The 24,590-nt window shown below is 45.0% G+C and overlaps 3 protein-coding genes across 4 annotated transcripts; 2 read left to right on the top strand and 1 right to left on the bottom strand.

Annotated features, from left to right (window-relative positions):
• Nucleotides 1-6,721: 6,721 nt before the first annotated feature.
• Nucleotides 6,722-13,316, top strand: LOC101780178 (eukaryotic translation initiation factor). Its single transcript, XM_004953015.3, has 9 exons — nucleotides 6,722-7,041; nucleotides 8,633-8,704; nucleotides 9,616-9,720; nucleotides 9,820-9,990; nucleotides 10,580-10,677; nucleotides 10,812-10,899; nucleotides 10,983-11,333; nucleotides 11,528-11,770; nucleotides 12,047-13,316. The coding sequence occupies exons 1-9, from the start codon at nucleotides 6,886-6,888 to the stop codon at nucleotides 13,034-13,036; spliced, it is 2,274 nt and encodes a 757-aa protein (XP_004953072.1). The 5' UTR covers nucleotides 6,722-6,885; the 3' UTR covers nucleotides 13,037-13,316.
• Nucleotides 13,317-14,825: 1,509 nt separating this feature from the next.
• On the top strand, nucleotides 14,826-18,166 carry LOC105913688 (enhancer of rudimentary homolog). Its single transcript, XM_012843460.3, has 4 exons — nucleotides 14,826-15,029; nucleotides 17,069-17,162; nucleotides 17,602-17,722; nucleotides 17,822-18,166. Exons 1-4 carry the CDS (start codon nucleotides 15,027-15,029, stop codon nucleotides 17,913-17,915), a joined length of 312 nt encoding a protein of 103 aa, XP_012698914.1. The 5' UTR covers nucleotides 14,826-15,026; the 3' UTR covers nucleotides 17,916-18,166.
• Nucleotides 18,167-18,423: 257 nt separating this feature from the next.
• LOC101779108 lies at nucleotides 18,424-23,887 on the bottom strand. 2 transcript variants are annotated; one of them, XM_004953013.3, is made up of 4 exons: nucleotides 23,512-23,887; nucleotides 22,646-22,703; nucleotides 18,885-21,706; nucleotides 18,424-18,813 (listed from the first exon to the last, which is right to left on the bottom strand). In XM_004953013.3, exons 3-4 carry the CDS (start codon nucleotides 21,696-21,698, stop codon nucleotides 18,646-18,648), a joined length of 2,982 nt encoding a protein of 993 aa, XP_004953070.1. In that variant the 5' UTR covers nucleotides 21,699-21,706; nucleotides 22,646-22,703; nucleotides 23,512-23,887; the 3' UTR covers nucleotides 18,424-18,645. The 2 variants fall into 2 exon arrangements, with proteins under 2 accessions (XP_004953070.1, XP_004953071.1); XM_004953014.3 differs by lacking the exon at nucleotides 22,646-22,703.
• Nucleotides 23,888-24,590: the final 703 nt, after the last annotated feature.

Below are 24,590 nucleotides of genomic sequence, written 5' to 3'. Positions count from 1 at the left end.
TGGGTGTAAAATATCTGGTAGTAGTCAACTCAGTTCGGCAATTAGTTTTGTAATTAGACTATGTTTAATACTCCTAATTAGTGTCCAAACATCCGATGTGACAGGGGCTAAAATTTAGCCCCTCCCTGCCAAACACCCCCTAACATTGCTCAATTTTAGCTTAAGCCCAAAAAGAACTTTAGTCCAAGAGTAGCTAAAATCTACTAAGGAAGTGTTTGGATCCTTGGCTAAAGTTTAACCCAGGTCATATCGGATATTTGATACCAATTAGAAAGATTAAACATAGGCTAAAAATAAAAATAATTACATAAATGGGAGCTAATTCACGAGACGAATCCATTAAACCTAATTAGTTCACGATTACACATGCTAATCATAGATTAATTAGGCTTAATGGATTCGTCTCGTGAATTAACCCTCATTTATGCAATTATTTTTATTATTAATCTACATTTAATGCTCCTAATTAACCTCCAAACATTAGACCCGAGCTAAGCTTTAGCCGAGAATCCAAACACCCCTGGCACGAAAGTGAGCAAAGTTCAAAACACCCTCGCAATTACTCGCACCTACAGCGCCGCACCCATCGCAAAGTTCAAAACACCCTCGTAATTACTCGCACCTACAACGCCGCACCCGTCGGTCTCCTCCCGTCCTTTTTTTCCCCGCAGCGCCGCAATCCCCTCCCGATCCACTTTTCCCGCAGCGCCGCTCTCGCCGTCCTCTTCGCCGCTCCACCGCCCATTGCCACCGCACCGCCGCCGCATCCCACCCCCGCCTCCAGTGCTCCCACGCCGGCACAGGATGGAGCGCCGGGACGAGGTCGACGACGACATCTCCTTTTGAGAAGCCAACGCCCCGCCCCGTGGAAGGCTCTTCTCCCCATCTTCATCGGCGCCGACCCCCAATCCCCGCGGGCGGAGAGGATGGTGGCGGCACTGACACTGGCTTGCCCCTTGGCAGCCGCGGCAGCCGAGGCGCCGGTGGCGGCCGTGGCGCTGCAGGCCGTGGCCCCCCTGCCGGCCGTGGCGTGGCTGCTGGCTGTGGCCCGCGGTGGCTCGCCGCTGTGGTCGTGGCCGTAGCCGCCGCTTTGGTGTAGGGGATTATTAAGGGGGTGTTTGGATACTAGGTGCTAAACTTTAGCAGTGTCACATCGGATGTTCGGATGCTAATTAGAAGGACTAAATATGAACTAATTACAAAACTAATTGCAGATCCCCTGTGCTAATTCGCGAGACGAATCTATTAAGCCTAATTAATCCATCACTAGCAAATGGTTACTGTAGCACCACATTGTCAAATCATGGACTAATTAGGCTTAATAGATTCGTATCACGAATTAGACTCCATCTGTGTAATTAGTTTTGTAATTAGTCTATGTTTAATACTTATAATTAGTATCCAAACATTCGATGTGACAGGTGCTAAACTTTATCACAGGGTATCAAACACCCCCTAAGGTTAATCTTCTCTCTCGAGGCGGATCTGCTGGAGTGGTGGTGGTGGTCCGTCGGTGGTTGCTGTGACTGTGAGTCAGTGCGTGAGTATATGCCTTGAGATTTCGTGCCTTTCTTTTCGTTCTTCTTTCTCCTTGTTCATTGTTCAGTTGCTGTTGTTCAGTGTACATATGTATGTGTCTTTGCAATTGACAGCTGCTTGTTTTTTTGCGTCAGAACAACAGCACGGCAAAGGAGCACGGTCGGCCTTGGCGCGCTAATAAAGAAGGGTAGCATGGGCATTTAGAGGGGTTTAGCCCGGGGATCCACTAGCTAAAAAAACTCCAAACTTTAGCTAAGTTAGAGGGATCTAAACAGGCCCTCAACCGGGCGAGAGAGCTCATAGTTTTTTTTCTGAAAATGATTACCACGTCTTTTCCAAAAAAAAAGAAAATGATCACCATCCGACCTCGGCACAGGGAGGATGGGATCTCTCAACAGCTAAGGTCCTGTTTAGATTTACCATCTAAAGTTAGCTGGTCAAATTTAGTTGCTAGGGATCCAAATAGAATCCAGTTAAACTTTAGCTGCAGCCAAAATTCTTTAACTGGTTGGAACCGGCTAAAGTGATGAAAGACTGATATGCCCCTCCTACTTCCTGGGAGGAATCCCCTCCCACCATCGGTCCCGCCGCCTGCCACGCCTATCCTGTCGCCCGCACCTCCTCCGTGAAGCTGCTCGCCGGGATGCTGCGCCATCGGGGACGCTGCGCTGCTCCTGCATTGCTGTGCCGTTGGGGATGCTGTGCCGGGATGTCGCGCCGGGGATGCTGCGCCGGGATGTCGCGCCGGGATGTCGCACGCGCCGCCGGGCTCCCATCCGTCCCGGCCACCGCCATCCCCACCGCATCCCTGCTCCGCACCATTCTCCACTCCGGCCACATCTCGACGCCATCCTCCTCCCGGATCCGCCGGCGGCCACCAATGTTGTCCGCGTCATGAGGAGTAGCTCCAGTGCGAGGCCAAGCGCAGCCGTGAGTCGGACCTCCACCTCATCGCGCTTTGCCGCAACCGCGGCCTCGTCTAGGCGGAGCTACCCTCCACAGCTTCCCTCCTCCCGACGGCGCCGCCGGTGGAGCCGTGGCGGATGCCTTTCCATCCCCGACCTCTAACAGAGACCACATCAACCTCTTCTCGGGGAGATTCAACATGGGCCGCCGCTCGCCTCGTGCCAGCCGCCATCCATATCGGTCTGCTCCGGCTACCAGGGGCTTAAATTCCTAGCCGACGAGGACACATCAGATGACCTGAAAAAGTCGAGGAGGAAGCTTGTGAGGTGGAGGAGCTGTGGGTACGGTTGATTTGTGACCTTGTGGGAGATAGCCGGAGGAGAGTGGAGTTGGCTGGCGGTGATGGAGTGAGAGGAAGAAGGAAGGAAGAAGGGAGGAGGGTGAGATGAGGGTAGTATGCTAACCACTAGCATTTAGCTAGTGGATCCAAACAACCTCATTAAAGTTTAGCCAGCTAAAAAAATAAGCTTCTAAACTTTAACCAGCTAAAATTTAGATGGGTGGATCCAAACAACAGCTAAGTTAGTGACAGAAAACTCAGTCATAATCGCTTCTCCGTTTACTCCGACTATAGAATACACACCGTGTTCCGACATCGATGCAGCCTCAACGCCCACTACAAAATCAGCAGGGCGTCCATCCTCACGTACAAGGCAGCGTAAGGCTACTTCCAATGGGGAGTTTCACGAGGTTTCATTCTCATTAATTAGTACACCACATAGGATTTTTTTATGACACGGCATGAAATTAAAAGAGAGAGAGGGAACCAGTTTCATCTGGATGAAACCAACTGTACACGAATACCAACTCTCGATGAGCCATGAAATCAAATGCTATTTTGATCATATGAAACCACACCATGAAATTATACATTAGGGAGGGTAGTTGCAAACACATTTCATTTCATTCTTGCTTATGTGGCTGTCTTGGAAGCTCAATATAAAACTTTCCATTGGGATTAGATGACACGAATAGCACGAATTGCTCCATCTGCCTTCTGAACGTCAATAATGGATACCATATATCCATCATCCATGCCTTAAATGACACCACTGTCCTGCCAACCACAGCAAAATAGACTTCAACGAGCTGACGCACCATTACCTATCGGTGGTGCACCAGCACGTGCTCCTCACGCAGCAGAGTACAATCCTGTGCCACCTAGGCACCTAGCCCATTACGTAATGATGGATTAATTAGGTTTAATATATTCATCTCGTGAATTAGCTTAGGACTTCTGCAATTAATTTTATAATTATCTCATAGTTAATTATTCAAATTAATATCCGAATATTTGATGTGAAAAAGACTAAACTTTAGCCGATGATTCAAATACGTCCTATCTCCGTCAGATCATTAAGTAGGAGAGCGCCGATCAGACAAATCGATCCCTGCACATGCAATGCACGAGAGCTACGTACCAACACACATAACGACAGCTCACACACAACACATAGCAGATGCAATCACAGCAACTGAGGTGAAGCGACTGACACTGTCCATGAGTCCATCGGCGGTTTGCAGCCTGGAACGGGTGGCGCAACTTGGCATGTCGAGAGTCATTTTGGAGACAGACGCAACATCGGCAGAGATGGATCGAAGCCCGAATGGTTCCCTTCTTAAGCAGATACGAGAGTTTATGTCTTCTCATTTTGTGCACTGTACTGTCCCTATCTGCTCGAGAATGTGTAACAGGGTAGCACACAGTTTAGCTGCCTATGGGACCTGGAATTTGCAGGCCGGCTCGCATGAGTACAGGGGTATTTGGATACCAGTGCTAAACTTTAGCTGTGTCACATTGGATGTTCGGATACTAATTAGGAGGGCTAAATATAAGCTAATTATAAAACTAATTGCAGAACCCCTGGACTAATTCGCAAGACGCTAATTAATCCATCATTAGCAAATGGTTATGTAGCACCACATTGTCAAATCATGGACTAATTAGGTTTAATAGATTCGTCTCGCGAATTAGACTCCATCTATGCAATTAGTTTTGTAATTAGCCTATGTTTAATACTCTTAATTAGTATCCAAACATTCAAGATGACAGGTGCTAAACTTTAGCAAGTGGGAGCCAAACAGACCCTACATGTACATGAGTCAGGCTCAGGAGGCCCCGGACTTTGTAATTTGCCTCGAGCTAGTTGTTAATGGAACTCGCTTGAGCGACTCGGGAGGCGACACCGTCCTCCCCAACCCCACCTCACGGAAGCCCCTGCATGGTCGTTGCCGCCGTCGCCGGTAGCTGGTGGCGGCGGCGTCAAGCGATGTCGCTCAATCCTGTTTCCTCCTCCCCTCCCTCCTTTTCCCCTCTTTTTCCTTCTCCTGTTTCCTGCATGTTGCTTCTCTTCTTTGGTGGCGCCAGATGGTGGCTGTTGGCGGCGGCAAGATTCGGCATGGCAAGATTCGATCAACGCCGGGATGTGCGGATATGCGTCCTTGGTGGGCGGATTTGCTCGATTGGTGCCGGCACGCGCCGCTGCCCGGGGTGACGGCGCACGGCCTGGGAAGCGGCACGTGCCGGCGCTCGTGGGCGGCCTGGCCCTGCGGCAGTGGCGACGCAGCTTCCAGCATGGGCTCCTTCATCTCACCATCGGGGTAGGTGGCCTGGGGCGTGAACATTGGTGCGCTGGCGACGGCTGTGGTGCGCATGCTCGCCGCACTCTCCGACCCGTCCATAGGCGGCGGGTGCGCTTCCGTTCGTCCTCTCCTTGGACGTGAAGCTCCAGGCGTCGCTGCTCGTGTACCGGGGGGCACGGCTCGGGAAGCATTGTTGCTCATGTACTAAGGGTCGCGGCGGGGGACCAGCATCCTGTGGCGTGGTGCCCTGCAGCAGGGCTTGGCTGCCGGCGGCGCACCACCACATCGCCGCAAGGTCCTACCTTTCGCGCTCCCGGCGAGCGTCGGCGTGGGTCGTGCTGTCCAGCCCGCCGTCTTCGGCGCCTGGATGACCATCGTCGAGGGGGCGCCCGGCATGGGGCTTCAGGGATGTGGCCTTTTGGAGCGGCAAGCCTTCCCTATACCGTCGTTGCCACCTCCGATGGCCGCCTCCAGGTCTCCTCCCTTCTGCATTCTCCGATCGCTCCCATGGTCGCCGTCCTCATCGAGGGTCTCCTCGAGGGCCGCCCTCGCCGGTCTCTCACTCGAGGGTGACTCAGGGCCCCGGCCCGCGCCATCAAATGCTCGCCGCGAACCCTAACGTGTGGCCGACGCCTCCGCCGCCGAGCCAGCAGCTGCGTATGCTCCTCCCACGTCTCTTCATCTGGTCGCGCTCCTCATTCTCCCCTCACCTCCACTGCACACCCCATCACACCCAGGTCGCACTCTGGCAGGCCCGCTTGCTCCCTCTTCGATCGCTTGGTCGCTCCATGATCATTTTTCAGTTGTCGTGATGGCGGCCCCTCTCTACCGTGCCTGCGGATGTTCCTCATCGTTGTCGCCATGGGTTACTCACTGCCATCCCATCGCATTGGCTATCTTCCAGGCCTCGGCGGTCTCTGTGCGGAGTTGGTTTTTGGGGCCTTTGGCGAAAGCCTGGCCGGGCACTCGCCGGGGCTGACAACGGTTGCGTCCTTTGACGTAGTTCACCTCGCTGGGGGCATTGTTGCGGCCACCAAATCCAGTAGTTTGTGCCAGGTGAAGACTTGGTCTCCTCCCTCAAGGACAGATGGACGATGGCAATGTTGGCGTCACTCCCTCCCTGGAGGCATCATCTTGCTCGACCTTCTCACTATACCTCCAATGGCTTCGGGTTGTTAGGCAGTCAGTGATGTGCGTGTGCTCTTGGTGTCTTTTTCTCCTGCAGGTATCGGTTGTCTTAGGTCATATTTGGTGGGGTGGTGGTGCCGTAGTTTTCTTTTCTATTGCTGCATCTGTGTTTCCTGGTGGTGGTTCGTGTAACTCTGTGCTTTGGATCTTTTCTAAGTTGTATCATTGTAATTCTTTTCTTCTTAATGAAATATTAAGAACAGTGATATGCATGTCTTTAAAAAAAATTGTTAATGGAAGTGATTTCTTCCGTATCAAAAAAAGAACAACCAAATATGGTAACCCTTTCAGATCCCAACTCGTCAATTCGCCGCCGGAAAGCCCAAAGTTCGGCCCGACAAGCCTTCGTCAATTCTGCTTTGGGCCTGCAAAGAGACTGAATCACCCTGCCAAAAAGGGCGCAAGCCCTAATAAAGTCTCCGCGATAAAACCCCGCACCCCCGACCACGCACCCTCCTCTTTCCTCCTCCGCCTCTCCTCGCCGATAGAGAGGGAGATACAGGTGCCCAGCTCACCAAAAGCTTTGGTTCCATCCGCTCTCGTGCGCCCCACCTCGCGGATTCGCCCCAGGCTCGGCTGTCGATTTTCATTCGGAGCAGCGGAGCAAGCATGACGACAGACCAGCCGGTGATCAGCCTGCGCCCGGGCGGCGGTGGCATCGGCCTGCGCGCACCCCGCCTCTTCCCCACCGCATTCGCCGCCGCCACCGGAGCTGGAGACTTCCTCCGGCCGCACGGCGGCTCCTCGACCGGCTTTGCCGCCAAGGTAACCCGCACGATCTGGAGTTGGGGGCGGGACGAGGTGTGGTGTGCAGTGTGCTAGGGTTTTGGTTGGGGTTTGCGCTTGCGCCGGCTCCGTGGCCGAGATATGGGTCGGATTGGTGCTGGTGCCGATTTGGTAATCAAAGCTATGTAGAAATAATTTACCGTTGAGCTGATGTTAGAGGCGATGGCATGGAGCGTATGGCAAGAGACACATTGGTGTTGGGAGGTGGGACATGTTAGGCACTTGTATTGGGTTATTATTCTGGCTAAGCATACTTTTTGGTGGGTTGTAATGCTCCGGTGGCATTGCAATGACTTTGATGGTTTGATTGTTCCTGAATTGATTGGAGCTTTTGACAGTGCAGAAGCTGTTTTAGCTTTCGTTATTTCTGTGTGCAGCTTTCTTTACGTGCTTTTTGATTTAAAAATCATAGCATATTGTGTTGGTAGAGGCATTTCTTCCAGTTACAAGTTGAGCAGTTTAGCTATTGTAGCTGTCAATTGGAAGCTGCTTCCTATGGACCAATCAAACCACAGCCATCATCATCAACTGCTAGCTCTCTAAAAACATCTGAACCTCCATGTCTGTTGCATTCTCTTGGACAACCAGACATAGCAAAAACCTATTTTAGTTTGACTGCCTTAGATCTTCATATTTTACTACCAGCTCACATTGTCAACAGCTTGTGTGCTAGCTTTGCCTATGATACAGCAATGGGTGTTGGATCGTGGCATCATATCTTGTAGTTAAGCTTATTAAAGAGAACTGGCGCTCTCAAAAAAGAATTGTGACTAACTATTTGATATACATCTTGCATAGCTTTCAACCCTATGTACATCAAATGAGATTGCATTACATGTATTTAAGCTACAATAATTTCCACAAATTAAATAGGAAAACTAGTTACAAGCTTTGTACTCGCCAGAAGGTCAAGTGACTGAGATAAGCAGATAGCACCATTTACTGAATTGTGGAGTCCTGGTTCGTATGAGCTACCATGATCTCATATTTTCACTCGCACAGTGTACTGTCCAAAAGAGTCTATGCATTCATCTTTACACGGGTACGATTATTTCTTATAACTGGTAACTGTTAACTATCTTTATTTAGAAATGTTTGCCCCGGCTTATTCAACAAAATCTTGATTAAGACTGAAAGAGAGCAAAGACAAACACCAATTGCACTCAGAGCAATGTAATATTATCGGTTCTTGATTTTTGGTTACTAGTTGCTACATAGTTCATCAGATGGTGATGTAATTGTTTCCATGGTATGTGGTCATCCCTAGGGAAGTTGTAAGACCAGGAGTTTGCACAAAGTTAGTTAAGCTCCACTTTTATTAGGAAACACTGAAAAAAATGATAAGTTAAACTGCACATCACCGTTACATGCCAATGCAGGCCGTTGGCCGTGGAAATGGTCCTCTACTCAAGTTTACTTGTTTGACTTTTGCTGGCAAGTTCCAAATGCATGTTGTTGGTGTGTGTGTGTGTGTGTGTGTGTGTGTGTGTTCAGCTAACTCTGCATGCAACAAAAAAATTGCTGTATCCTTATCTTTTCTCTTTCTGACTTGCGTAATAATGCATTGCAGCTTGGAGATTCATGTTTTGAGCCTCTTGAGCGGGTTCGCTACACAAGAGATCAACTCCTTGAAATGCGTGAGGTACTTGTTCTGTTCATATAGCTGCTTATTACATTATGTGAAAGTAACTCCTGAGACGCTACTCTTGTGTAACCAGACATCCAACTCATAGCATATCATGTTGAAACCATTTACCTCTTCTGAGAACTATGATGTGGAAACAACACTATGTTGAAATCATTCTTTGTCATCAAACATCTCTTTATTTTCTCTGTTTTTATCCTTATCAAATCTAAAAGGCAACAAAATCTATCAGTAATTCAGGGTGGTAACCATTGAAAATTTGAAAGTGAGGCAATGGATTCTATTTATCTAAACTTCACTTCTAATATCCTATGATGCTTGCAACTGTTTTTCTGTTGATCATGTTATGAATGAAAGAGAGGTGTGCTTTTTTTTTTAATACTGGAGGTTATGCTTTGTTCATCATCTTTTTATATATTGGGTTTCAGCTAGCCTACCCAAACTTTCTTGGGACTAAAATGATTTGTTGTTGTTGCTGTGGTTGTTAATAGTAATAACTATTACTACGTCCTTTTATGCTCTTCCCTGTGGCTCTTAATGGGTTACATATCTAGAACGCCCAACTTGCTTGGGACTAAAGGTTATGTTGTCTACTTCTTGCATTTGTGGAAGAGTACCTTTCTGGGTGTCCAAAACGCAGTTTGGACTGCTAATTTCTGTTATTATGTATCTACAAACTAGTGAAATTATAATATTTAGGAATATATTCTAACTTCTGAGACAGTATTTCATATAAAAGGGGCACAAAATGTCACTCTTTTGTGAGTGTATGTGAGTATTTGTTAGGAAAACTGAAAACACGCCATCCTAACCTGTATAAAGAAGTGGTGTTGGCCAACGTATAGACTTTTGTAGAGGGTAGCACAGTATCCTTATCAGTCCATGTTTTGGTTAAAATGACTTTGCAGATTGTTGATATAGCTAAGGAAATCTTGAAACTTCAGCAAGATATTAATGTATTACTCCTTGGAGAGGAACGTGAGGATCAAAATTGGGCTCGCAATGACTCAAATGTGAGAACACTTCCATTACTTCCTCCATACTGCTCTAACTTTCCTCAGTGTTGCAAAATGTTGTTACAGTACGATTGAGTGCTTTATCATGTCTAATAGGTACAAACTCAGTCACAAAACCGCTATACTGAGAAAGACACTCGCGACTGGCGTTCACGTTCTGAAACTTTGCCGGTTGTTGGTGAAGAGAAGTCTTGGGATAAAATCCGTGAAGCTAAAGAATCTCGTGTTTCAAGTGGAAAGCAAGAGCAGTTTGCCGCTAAAGCTCAGGTATTTTTAAACAGATGACTAACATATGTGCTAAGATCGTTTTTTCCAATGGATTTTGTAATCATTTATTTAGGTTGATCTCTGTTGTTCTGTTTGTGTATGACTATATTGCTTTTCTTGTAACTATTATGCTAAACTGCTTCACTTAAGTCTGTAGATATTTGTTTATACAATTTCTGCAGATTTTTTTACATGTGTAAAAATTGCCTTTATGCATTCAAATTATCACATGCCTGACTGCAAGAGGTGATTGATTTTTTAGCAATCCAGCAATTTTGCATAACATAAGCATATACAATGTAAATGCTGGTGCAATGGTTGTATGGACTTTACTGAATTCAAATCTTACTAGCCACATGCTAAATGTTCTAATGTTGAGATGATAAGATCAAATTCACATAAAATTTGAAACACGTGAACTTATTTGTTATATCATACAATAAAGGTTGCCTAATAACATTTAAGCACTTAATCAACAACCACAGATTTTTGGATGGCGCACAAGGCTACTGCAAAACTAGTGTATGACCATCTATCATTTACATATGGAACCTAAATGAATTTTCTAACATTGTTTATTTTACATCAGACTCGTCCCACCCCTGCTCTTGTTAAGGCTGAAGTCCCATGGTCAGTCCGGAGAGGAAATCTCTCTGAAAAAGAGAGAGTTCTGAAAACCGTGAAAGGGTATATTTGATTTCAGAGTTTTTCTCTCTCTTTCTGCTCTCTGTTACCTCTGTCAACAACCTTTTTATCTATACTATTGTATTCGGAAAGTCAAACTTGTTTTGTTTCTTAAAAAAATATTTGGTCATTGCCAGAATACTGAACAAGTTGACGCCAGAGAAGTTTGACCTTTTGAAGGGCCAATTGATAGAAGCAGGAATTACTACAGCTGATATTTTGAAGGTTTGTTTATTCCTAGTTCTTTATTCTGTTGTCTTTGACGTTATCGTTCCTTGCGATTAACCTCCTTTCTCCTGTCTATTCAGGATGTTATTACTCTTATATTTGAGAAGGCTGTATTTGAGCCCACATTCTGTCAGATGTATGCTCAGCTGTGCTCTGAACTCAATGAAAGCCTCCCTTCCTTCCCTCCTGAGGAGCCTGGTGATAGGGAGATTACATTCAAACGTGTACTGTTGAACAATTGTCAAGAAGCATTTGAAGGTGCTGGCAATCTACGGGACGAGGTAGAGAAATTGACCGGTCCAGACCAAGAGATGGAGAGACGTGATAAAGAAAGGCTTGTGAAGCTTCGAACACTTGGAAATATTCGCCTTATTGGTGAGCTACTGAAGCAAAAAATGGTGACAGAGAAGATAGTACATCACATTGTTCAGGTACATAAATATGTATTTTTGTTGTACCTTCAGCTCGGTAGTTTCAGCAAACAGGAAAAATGGGTAATCTGATGTGATCAATTTTTTCCCCACAATCCATCAGTGGGAATAGACCTCTAGACTGGAATGCTTTTCTCCACATGCATTATGTTCTTGCCCTATGAAATATTTACTAACTCATTTGCTGTAAATAGGAGCTGCTGGGTTCTGATAGCAACTCATGCCCTGCTGAGGAAAATGTTGAGGCCATTTGCCAGTTCTTCAATACAATTGGTAAACAGTTGGATGAGAACCCAAAGTCTCGTAGATTTAATGATGTCTACTTCAATCGCCTGAAGGAGCTGACAAGTAATACTCAGTTGGCAGTACGTTTGAGGTTCATGGTGCGTGATGTCCTTGATCTCCGTTCAAACAACTGGGTGCCTCGACGTGAGGAGGTATGTGTCTCTCAGTTCCATCTTGAAACGCATTTGCATTAGTGTTCTGCGTGTCAGAGTCTGCTATACAGCCAGTGGATCTTGTGAAATCAAGGGAAATAAAACATACATTGCAAATTGAAGATATATGTTTCACATGCTGATAGTTGACCAGACACTAGTCTCTTCAGTGCAATATGCCTTTCTTCATGGACTGGCCTGGCTATTCTTACGCACAAACTGGTTTTAAAATCTCTAGCTTTCACTAACTTTGATATGTTGTTATTTCTTTCTCAGATTAAGGCCAAGAAAATCAGTGAGATTCATACAGAGGCAGAAATGAAACTTGGATTGCGACCCGGGTCGACCGCAAACATAAGGAACGGACGCACTGGTACTGGAGGATCGCTCTCACCTGGAGCTTTTCCAATGAATGGACCTGGAACTGGTGGCATGATGCCTGGCATGCCTGGAACAAGAAAGATGCCCGGAATGCCTGGGTTAGATAATGATAACTGGGAAGTTCCACGTTCTAAATCCAGAGCTGACCCACTGCGCAGCCATACCCAGCTGGTGAATAAGCCATCGGTTGTCAATTCTAGACTACTTCCTCAAGGCAGCGGAGCACTAGTAAGTGGCAAGACAAGTGCGCTATTGGGCAGTGGGGGTCCAATATCCCGTCCTTCAAGTTTTTCTCCTGGACTTGCTGTTGCACCAGCTCCAGCTGCTGCTCCTGTAGTTGAGAAGCCAGCTGCTGCTCCCAAGCCAAACTTACCAAGTCTTCAAAAGAAGGCTGTCTCTCTTCTTGAGGAGTATTTCCATGTCTGTATTCTAGATGAAGCACAACAGTGCATTGAGGAGCTCAAGAGTCCTGATTACTACCCAGAAGTTGTTAAAGAAGCCATCAATCTTGCTCTTGACAAAGGTGCCAATTCCATCGATCCTCTTGTGAAGCTACTGGAACACCTTCACAGCAAGAATATTTTCAAGACGGTAGACTTGGAAACTGGATGCTTGCTTTACGGTTCCCTTCTGGACGATCTTGCTATCGACCTTCCAAAAGCTCCAGCACATTTTGGTGAAGTTGTTGGACGTCTGATCTTGTCACGCTGTTTGGGCATCGGAGTTCTTGAGGATACCCTAAAGAAAATGGAGGATACCTTCTTCCGCTCAGCAGTTTTCAAAGCTGCAACGACCGTCATTGGAGCACATTCTTCGGGTCAGGCTATCTTGAGCTCCCACATTGCTGAAATTGAAGCTTGCAGCAATCTTTTATCCTTGAAATAAATAGCTTAGAATTTATCGCAGCTATCGGTCTCCAGTTTTGCCCTTGAGTTGAGAAATTATAAAGCTGCTGTAGTGAGAAGCAACCATTTGTGAGCTGTATATTTGTTTGAGAAGCCATGGGTGCTTATTGTTTGGACAGTGAGGAAATGAAAGAAGGAAAGCCACAAATTTTGCTCTAATGTAGCGTTAGGTTGATTTTCTGTACTACTGCCTGAGATAAACAAGGTTTTAACGTGACCCTATTTGTCGTATTAATGTCATTGATTTTCTTTTTGGCTCACGTATAATGTAACATGTATTGTGTTTTGGCACGTATTCTTTGGGGTACAACCGTGTCTCACAGTACGTAGCCCGCGTGATGACACTTTTGTTGGTTTGGTGAAGTAGATTCTCGTGACTACAGGAGTGTGGCAGCATCTAAATTCTCGACGGGAAAACGGTAAGGTAGGCGTTCTGTTTGTTCGTGTGCGTGTGTAGTGTTTACATGGATGTGGGAGCCGTGATTGCCCTCTCTCGGTCTGGTGCAGTGCCATCAGTCTTGTAAATTACTCTTTGTTTGTTCTTGTTGTTGTTTTTAAATGAAAATCATTCAGGTGGGCCTCTGGCCACACGTTGCGCGCTAAAAAAAGTTTACATGTTCTGTTCGTGCATCTGCATCCTCGCGAACAATGCGATTAGTCCGTTTTATATGTGTATAGTTGGGATCATATTATGTGAAAACCATAAGTGTTTGCAACTTGAAAATTCTAAAAGAAAATCATGTCGTGAAAAACTCACCATCTATAGATGATGTTATGATACGATGGCATGAAAAATCTCTAGTCCAAACTCCATAGCAAATGAGAGATGCACGAGTGATAAATCCAAGGCTTAGAAGTACAAAGGAATAAATTATATTTTTTGTACTCATATCCGACATTCGTGATTTTTTTTATCTCACAAACAGGATGTAGTTCGGCCTTGAAATTGTGTGTTTTGTTAATGTGACATGAACTATATTGAAAACTTAGATATAATTTTTTATGAGGTTTTCAATATTTAGGTCATATTTGTTTTCCTCCTAAATTATATAAGCTGGATTATGGTCCAAGGGTAATAGGTTAAAAGAACATCTAAGATCACCTTTGTGGTCCTAGAATGGTCTTTTATCATAGTACCCATGACCAACATTCCAACTTATATGATCTAGAAGGATTATAATATCAAACAAAGAGCATCAACCAGTTTTCACTAGATACGAGCTAAGCGTCCCTTACCTACTTCACCTTCATTTCTTTCTAAAAAAACCAGAACTTGCTTGTGGTGTGGTCAAATGTTCTGCTCACCCCACTATAACTAGTAGGTTTGGTAAAATATGGTCCTTAATTGGTAAGCTCTAACATATAGTTTGGGACGATCCGAAAATAATTACGGACGATGGAGTAATAATTTCTTCAAACTCCGATCACATTGCATGCTTCCATAAACAGTTTCTGCCACCACCAAATCTATCCCCGCCCTGCTTTAACCAGGTATTACTAGCCTGACCATCTTTCGTTGCTCACGAAATTGTCCTCTTACCAGTTACCACCACCGGTTGTCTGGCAATTGAGAACTTGAGATGGGAGATCTAGTTTCTACGTGTTCACCGTAAAATATCGACTGCTCTGCTGCATCTACACGGGCTACTGTCATGCTGGTAGTCCGATGGTCCTGCGAAGCATCCAACGTGGCATCATACAAGTATCCAAGCTCCAACAAAAGCCGTTGTGTTCTTCTTTTCCATTTTTAATAATCACATCACAAAACAGGCCCCACTTCCCTTTCCCCACGCAGGAACGCGCAAACCTATTCGACTCCTACCTCCCTACCCCAATCGCCGCCTCCTCCTCGGCTCTCGCCGCTTCCCCCATCCCGCCCGCGACCTCGCCGCCGGCTTCGCCCAATCGCCGCCTCCTTCCTCGACTCTCGCCCGCTTCCCCCAGCTCCCTCCCGCCCGCCCGCGACCTCCATGGTGAGCTTCCCTGTACAATCCTCTCCAGCTCTGGGATTCTCGGGACGAGCCGCGGGGCGGGGTTTTGGTACCCCGTAGCGCGCGTGCTCCAGACCTAGTAGCGGCAGGGTACGATTGGAGGTAGGATTTGAGCCTGTGACCGATGGGATCGTAAAAGTCAGCACCGGATTGGCCAGTGACGACGCGACGCTCGCAGATTATTTGCAGTTTGCTTTGCTTCCCTTGTCGCGGGCGCCAGCGGTCTGTTGGTTAGCTGAATCGAAGTAGCTCGATGTGTTTCTTTGATGGCTTGTGTGGGGGTTCGCCGAGTAATCTGCTATTGTTATTGTTTCTTTTGTTGACTTGGGCAGTGATTCAATGTGAATTTTGAGAATGTGGTGATATCTATGTAGCGTGGTGTGAACATTCCGATCCATACTTCTCCCCAGAAGACTTTTCCCTTCTGCGTTCTACCGAAAATATTTGTTCTAAGCTCATTATCATGATACTTGGAGACTTTGCTTCTATGTCATGGTAGGTTTTATAAGGTTATGGACTTGCTGTAAATAGTAGGATATGCTATAATGTGCTATCTGCTAACTGCGCTTTGGATGCCAAAACTACAATGGTTGCGTTTCTCACCAATGGGTGATATGTGGTTTTTGAAAACCTCATGCGCTTAATGCTTCGTGACTATGAAAAAAAAAACTAGTATGAACCCAGCCCCTACTGACCCTGCGCCATGTCATTATGTTAATTCCCTTTGATTTCATTTCCGTTACCATAAACCTATGTGTGCCCAGTTACTCAGCATTTGCCACACTGTCAGCTCAGAGACTGCAGCTTGATTGATGATTGGTTATAATTTATCGCTGGTAAATGGATACCTCTATCTAGGTTTCTGATAATGCCTTTGGCCTGCATTTTCTAATATTACTCCCCCAATGTTGTGTTGGCCCGTACTGAGTTTCATCCCAAGCTCCGCGCACTGGGCATCATGAGTTTTTTTACCTCGAACACACAAGATAGCTGCTTGCCATTTCATTGAAGAAGTATCGTGCATTTATTTTTGCAATCTTGTCTATTATGAATGTTTGGTGGGACTCTGTATACCAAGGTGCTCCCTATTTACATCTGCAGGCACTGATTTTATCCTGTCCAGTGTTTTATCATTTTAAGGTTCAAATAAGGATGTGATGATCATAATTTATTCTGCATCTCTCTGTTAGTTAGCTTTATCAACGAATTTTACTGTTTTACTCATAGGTTATTGTGTTATTTGATATGTTTCAAGAATTGTTTGTTCATAGATTGGTGACATGTTTGAGCTTCTAGTATATAGCATAATAAATTATTTGCTGTATATGTTTTCTCCTACAGCATATTTCCTTTACTTGGATGTGCACTACGGGCATCTAGGGGTATAGGTTATTAGGTAACCCTTTAAACAGTGCTCTGGAAATGGAAATATCATACAGGCACAGCTCTGGATGCTGGATTGTTCTTATCATGAAGAAGCAAAAAATATGAAGATATCTCCCCTGAAATTATAGTCTAAATATTATGCATTATAGAATTGTGAAAGAAAGCTGCATAGTTTGCATGCAAAAGTACAAGAGTCAAGAATACTATTTGATATTGCGAGTCACTGTGTTGGGTTGAGTTTGCTTTATTCCCAGAGTATTGGTGTCTCAGAAGTTTTTGGATGCCATACGGCGGATCCTGTCCAAAGCCAACTTGATGATGACTAGATCAATTTTATTATTACTGCTTGAAGCAAAGGAATCATTCTAGGGAATAAAATATGTCTTTATTGGGCCTTTATTAATAGATGGGTTGTCTAGCAAATCTTCGCTTTTGTGATATGGTACCTTTTATGAATACTCTAATAGTATAGGAGCTGCCACAGAAAATATTTCTCTATTAGGAAACTGTCTAAGGCTAGTGGGCATGGGGCATGAGTATGTCGGTAATTTCTTAGCATCCATGTATATCCAATGCTTTGCACTCTGGAAGTACTGGCACATGTTGATGTGGATCTGATTGATTGCTCTATACAGGCTGGGAGACACACCATTATTTTGATGCAGCCATCCCAAAATAGGGCATCAAGGACATTTATGGACTATAATTCAATTAATCATGCATTGGATGGTACGTATGATTTGGAAAAGGATCTGCTGCTGAAAAATTCAATGGAAAAATTTATTTAACTCTATCTGTATCACCCTGGTGGTTTTCATGTGATTCTACAGCTGTATGAATTTGGTTTTCTGATTTGCATCTGCAGCAGCACTGATTTGTCATGATCAGAAAAAAAGTTGCAGTGATATCTAAATATTAGAAACATTATAGTAATAATTTCTATTCCATGGTGCCTTAGACATTCATGGATCTAATCATCTTTCTTCACACTTTTGTTCACTGGCCTGATACACCCCCCATCCCCACCAATGGGCTAGTTTGGCACAGATCCATCTTATGATCTTATACCCCTCTAAAATCAGATTTGCACTTTCTCAGTGATTCTTCTTGATTTATTTGCCTTCTAAAAGTTCATGAATTACTTAATACCACTTTACTGAAATGGCAGGAATCTGTGGGCTTTATGAAAGGAAAATTAGGGATATCAACCCAATGGTCCCAAACATAACCTATGATATCAGCGACCTTTATAACTTCATTGATGGCCTAGCTGACATAAGTGCACTAGTGTGAGTACAAGAGCTTTTTTAAGATTTTTTAAGTCACTTGAAGCATTTTATGCTCAAAGTTAAAAGAAACCTAACGACTTGCTATTTTAACTTTTGCAGTTTTGATCACTCGATCCAGGCATTTCTGCCATATGATCGACAGTGGATAAAGCAAAAGTTGTTCCAACACCTGAAGAAGCTGTCTCAGCGGTAGCGCGACTGTTGTTTGGTCCGGTACCTTGCCACCAACAATCAAGCATGCGTGGTAATGGGTGTCCAGTGAGTGTATTGGGCGGTGTTCCTTGTAAAATTGTGAAACGTTACACTGCAGATTGCACCCTTGTATTCTTGATGTTGTACTCGGCCGTTGACGGCTTGCCTGGGGCACCCTATATATCTGATAGACTTGTCTGGTTGTTTTGAGTGTTGTGAATCAGAAGACCCTCAGGCTATATATGTTTTTTTTTATATGTTTCTGTTATCTTGATTTCGCACGTGTCGCACAAAACACAGATCGTGCGCGTCCCTGTTTCTTGGCTGCAGTCAAGCAGTCGTTGATGCTGTTCGGTAGGAGAGCGGAGCACTGCTGCGCCGAGGCTATTGCTCTTTAGTTGTCGACACCCGAAATGAACAACCAAACAGACTCATCACAGGGACGCGCGTCGCCCGTGGGCACTGGGTTCACGCGTGCTCGCCTGCACCCAGACATTCATTCTCAGATGTAGGAAACACAGATAAATCACGCACATAGATGCCAACAAGATTCCCTACATAGCAGCCAAGTTTCACATGACAAGCACTACAGTTCGACGCAACTTTAACATGCCATTAGCAGTCTGGTAACACAACATGGGATTGAAATTGCTCAACAGGACTTGACATGCCACAACAGTCTGGCAACACTACGCAAATTCAATTTCTCGAAGCACAAGTTCAGTATGACATCACAGCTTTGCTGACTCCCACGGAGGGAGTAGAAGCATTGGCCCTTGCTTTGGATCAGGCCTTGTGATCTTTGTTGCACTAGCGGAGACATGAGCACCAGCTTTCCCAGTAGCTGAGCCACCCTGAATAGTTGACACCCTAGCACTTGCGCTTGTCTTGGTCACATTCTGGTGGAAAGAGCTGTTAGATAATGCAAAAACTTTGAGGTTCTGAAATTTTTTTTGAGATATGATATTACCTTAACTGGTGCTCCATGGCTGCTGCCGGCCGGTGCCTTCCTTTTCCTTGAGGATGTACAACTTTGTTGAGTGTTGGACACCACAGCCATTGCATTTGGACTAGCAGCGGATTGAACACCAACAGTACCAGAAGAAGCAGCTGCATTCCTTTTCTCACATGTGGATCTGTTGTGACCGGTCTGTTTGCACTTTGTGCATCTGATGACAGTACCAACCCTTGACAGCTTTGTGCCCTTGGGTGCCTCTGTTGGATCCCTTCTCTCTGTCTTAGGCCTTCCAGGCATCCAGACATAGTCTGGAGCTTTGAGCTTGACTCTATCAGAAACCGGCCAGTTGGTCATATCCTCAATAGGTTGAAGGCAATGTTCATATGTGTTCTTGAATGATTCAACTGAATAACAACTCGCAACGTATTCATCCAGGCTATTGGTCTTCAAAAGAATGCATGAAATAGCATGAGGACAAGGCAATCCTGACAGCTGCCAATATCTACATAAACACTCCTTCTCCTCTAGATCAACTTTGAACCTGGTGTCAAAATGCATCACTTCAAAGTTTGATGCCCCATTACAAATTGCATGGCACTTGCCTGACTGAGTGATGTAGACATTCAATTTCTTCAAAATATTGGGGCAGATCTTGGTGACCCAACTCTCTGACTTGGTCCTGTTGTCATGAATCCTAGCCATAACCTTCCTTCTGATGGTTTCCAGCATGGTGATGACAGGAAAAAACCGAGCCTCAACTATCCACTTATTGAAGGACCCACATAAGTTGTTGTCTACAGAGTCACAGTTAGACCCCAACCTGAACCAAGCCCTTGACCAGTGTTGAGGGCGAGTGTTGAGTATAGCTTGAGCTCCTTCTCTAGTCTCACCTGCCAGCCTTTCTCTAGCACGGTTAAACAGCATAATGCAAGGAGCCTTGGCACATCTCCAGAACTTCTTCTGCCACTCCTTGTCACTGAAGTGCTGCTTCCAATTTGCATAGATGTGCCTAGCGCAGTTCCTATGCTCAGCTTGAGGAGCCCAATAGCTGACTGCTTTTAGAATTCCCTTTTTTTGGTCAGATATGAAGACCCAATCAGTCCCATCACCAACACCTAGGTCCTTGAATAAAAGGTCACAAAACCAACCCCATGAATCATTTGTCTCCTTTTCCACCACTGCCCATGCAATTGGATACATTTGGTTATTGGCATCTCTCCCTATAGCACATAGCAACTCCCCGTTAGTGGCTCCCTTAAAGAAACAACCCTCAAAACCTACTACTCTTCTACAACCAGCAAGAAATCCCTTCTTCAATGCATCAAGACAGATGTACATCCTTTGAAAGGTGGGTGGCTCCACACCTGGCTCTTTCGTCACTATGACTGTACTCCCTGGGTTACTTCTCAGAAGCTCTAACTGGTAATCATACAACAACTCGTACTGACCTTTTGTAGCATCGAAGGCTTTCTGCATGACCATGGCCTTTGCTTTCTTCAATTTAGAGATAGAAACATCTGCAAACATCTCCTCTTGGACAGTCTGCTTCATGCTTACAAATTTCCAAGTTGGATTTGCCATTATAAACTTCTCGTACTTCTCAGCTATCCTTCTTGCAGTAACAAGCCTATTATCTCTTCTAGGGGGGCATGTATGGTAGTCATTGAAGGTCACTATCTGCCAACTTTCAGTCCTAGAGTTGATTGAAAGAAGGCAGACCCAAGGGCAAGCCTTCCAATCACATTTTGCCCTAACCCTTTTTGGTTCATTCTTGATGAAATTGATTACTTTCCTCTCAGCCAGACCATACCTGATAATGGCTTTCTTGAATTGCTTCTTGCTTTTAAACAACATGCCCAAAGCAAATATGGGTGTTCCTGTAGTCTCCTTGAACCTTGTAAAGCTGTTGTCCTTCCTACTTAACTCTCCATCACTATCCAAATCATTCATTGAGTCTACATCATCACTGCTTTGAGCATATGCAGTCTCACTACCATCGTCTTGGCTTCCTTCAAAACCTGCTGGCATAGCAGTCGACCCTTCCAGAACAACATCATCAAGTGAGGCAATATGTCCTCTTTTCAAATCCTTCTTAAAGTCCTTGAATTTCCTCAGAATATCAACACCCTCATTGTCTGCTTCTGAAGATGAATCATCTCCACGCATGTAGTCACTATCTGAGCTAGAATGCTCATCTTCATCCTGCTTCTCCTCTTCTTGTTTTCCTTTATCTTTCTTCACTTGTGCATCCTTCCCTTTCTTACTTGGGCTCCTGTGAAACTCCTTAAGCTTCTTGATCTGCCTCTCCGCAACTTCCCTGGAGTCTGGTTTTGCAGATATCAAAATTACTGCATCTTCCCCAGCTACGTCATCATCATCTGAATCACCTTGATCATCTCCTTCTACATCACCATGGCCACCTTCCTCATCAGCAGAATCTACATCAACCATTGCCTGCTCATTCTCAAATCCACTTCCTTGACCACCTTCATCATTTGATCCATCTGTTGCTGCTGCCACCTCAACATAGATCTCTGCCACCTCTCCTTCCATAATAGCATCAGCCATCTGCAAACATGTCTTATCATCCGTGAGTACACGAAGTCCATCATATAGTTCTTTCCCTGGGAATAGCCAATGCACCAATGCACCGTCTTCAACCGTGCAGTGGTCCCGCAGATGCCCAACAATTGCTGCCAAAGATACCTTATCACGATTTATATATGACATTGCATCCCTTCCACCAACATAATGCACTTTCATGCCATCATTTATGAACTCCCCGTTGAAGTGAAATCTCACTACGAGCTTGCTCAAGGCATCCATGCTGCACACTGCAAATCCAAACATACAGCTACTTTAGCCCCTATGAAAAAAATGAAGAAACCCCGAATCCCCATCTAAAGTATAGGTCTCCAATTATGAAATTGAATCGGGAAACTTAAGCAAATAGGACTCCCCATCTATCTGCTCCACCCAAACATCAGCAAATGCAAGATGTGGCACATTAGACTGTGCAGCCCAACAAGCCCAGGTGAGCGAATGTGTGCGTGTGTGTTCCTTTAAAGTGCTAGGGACCCTGCCCATTTTCTGCATTGCATCAGGAGTCAGGACAAAATGGTTTCTTACGGTTAAAGTTGAGTGCATGCATTTGGAATTTCGGATCACATGAGTACATCTGCTCACAAAATATTACTGGCATGATCACAAGCGCAATTGATGCTAGACATGGTTGCTCTTTTGCCAGTAAACAATTAGCAGGTGCTTTATAGGCAGCCAGGCCATGTCGACAGTAATGTCTAGTCTACCTCTGAGGCTTTGACAACTAACTACTCCCTCCATCCCAAATTACTATTCACTTTGGCTTTTCTAGGTACATAGCTTTTGTTATGTACCTAGATTATGTCTAGATACATAGCAAAAGTTATGCATCTAGAAAAGCCAAAACGAATGGTAATTTAGAACAAAGGGAGTATGTTGTAAATTCAAGTTACTAATATTTAAACACCAGAAGAAGTGATCCCTTCTGTTACAAATCATGTTTATAAAAAATCAAGCACCGCTTAAAAGCTCAATACAAGGCAATAAGAAACTCCCAAAAAGAATTTGCGTGCACATGGATAGAATTGTATCAGGTAGCCTGTCTAATAAATTTACAAACACCATGTAGAACAAAAGAAGAATATACAAGTGGCACCAAAAAATAAAAACATTAAAAAGCATAAGTGATATCCAATCTGTACCAGGGTACATATGTTAGAAGCTAAAATCACCTTATTCTAGATTATAGAGCAGCTCCTTGGGACACGATATATACAAATATTGCAGGACCTAAACACCAAAGAGAGAGTAGATATTTACAAACTAGTTGAGACAATCAGGGACTGATGAAATAGCTTGAGATAAAATCACAGGGAAAATGTAGGTGGACAAATGAAGTAATTTCACACATCAGAGATTCCAAGTACATGAAGTGAGAACAATATAACCACATACAAATCATTGTTTGCATATCTACATTCAAGAAAATCTGACTGCAAAGGAAAATAGAAACACATAACAGTTGTGAAATATTATAAAGAAACTAAAGCATGGACATGATGGGAAAATAAAAGCGAAGACATGTTTATTTAAAAAAAAACTAAAGATCAGCCTAAATTTCAGCCCAGATCACTCGGTGAAAATTTTACCAGGGCAGAGAACATGGGTACTGAGCTGGAAATCTTAAGCTCAACTAGTGTCTCAGAGAGCAAAGTATTTCAGAGAGATTCATTTGCACTACTATTTCAAGAGGCAGCACTAGCTAAATGGGTAAAATTCAACTACAGTTCTAGTAAGAAACCAATGGGTACAAGCAAGTGCAAAGTTACGAAAAGAATGAACAAATCACCAATCGATATGAACAAACTGAATAACCTCAAACTCCTGATCGACACAAGCAACAGCATCCCAGACAGTCCACTTTGGTGTGCTAAGCAAGTTCCTTCCAAATACCAAATTCAAATCCAAACAACAGAACCGCATGTCCGAGCTGTGCACGTGCCTTATGATGCCGGACAAGCACCGGAAGGCTCTGAAGTTTGAACAAAGGAAAATGCAGACAGACAAGCACGTTCACAGATAACTTGCTGGCACGCACCCGGGGGGGGGATGTGGAGGCAAGTCAGCTTCTGGCTCGCAGGGGTGGAGCCGTATTTGTAGATCCTGATCACCGGCACCTGCCCCCCCTGCGTTCCACTGGAGCAACGAGTTCACTTCAGCGCGAGACAGGTTTCCGTCGGGAGAGGAAGAGGACGAGGGGGAGCGCAGCGTGGAAGGGTGCAGGGGCTGCAGGAGAAGTCGAAGGCGGGGAGGGATGGCGCCATGCAGTAATCGATCGAAACGGTGCGGACGCGGCGACGGCGAACCGGGGGAGGGGATCCCCGACTCCCCGGTGTCGAGGGCTCTGGCGACTGCGGGTGGCACGGCTCATGGTCGCCGGCGCGGAAGACGGCCGGGTTCGCGTGCCTCGGTGCCTCGCGACGCCAGCGGTGTGGGCTGGTTAGTGGGCCACCTTCCAGACCTTGGGCTTTAAGTGCGCAATCCAAAGCCCATACAGTGCATCAAACTGTTTGATGGTATGTTTAGTTGCACGGACTAAAGTTGCACCGGATGGATGGGATGTTTGGTTCCACGGACTAAAGTTGGATTCTATCACATCAAATGCTTAAATACTAATTAGGAAGACTAAATATGAGTTAATTATAAAACCAATTGTACAGATAGAGACTAATTCGCGAGATGAATCTATTAAGCCTAATTAGTCCGTGATTTGACAATGTGATACTACAGTGAATATGTATTAATCATGACTCTCGCGAATTAGCATCCATCTGTATAATTAGTTTTGTTTCTAAACATTTGATGCGATAGGAACCGTGGCTTTTACCACAGACCAATAAAAAAGAGCGGCTTTACCGGAACCCACCATTCAACCATAGCCTGTTCGCTTCAGCTTATCCAGTCGGCTTATCAGCCACCAAACAGTATTTTCCTCTCACAACAAATCAGCTGTTTCAGCTTTTCAGCCGACTTATAAGCTGAAGCGAAGGCCGATGCTTACGCTGCTGGACACTGTAGCTTTTATAATAACATTCTCAATCGAACAGGTATCCAAACATGATTTTTGGACAGAACTACCCTTACCCCTTAATCAATATTTCAAACAACAATGCCAGA

The sequence above is a fragment of the Setaria italica genome, chromosome I, assembly GCF_000263155.2.
Source record: "Setaria italica strain Yugu1 chromosome I, Setaria_italica_v2.0, whole genome shotgun sequence".
NCBI classification, from domain to species: domain Eukaryota; kingdom Viridiplantae; phylum Streptophyta; class Magnoliopsida; order Poales; family Poaceae; genus Setaria; species Setaria italica.
Note: the sequence above shows the minus strand (reverse complement) of the source record. Positions and strands in the feature narration are given on the sequence as shown.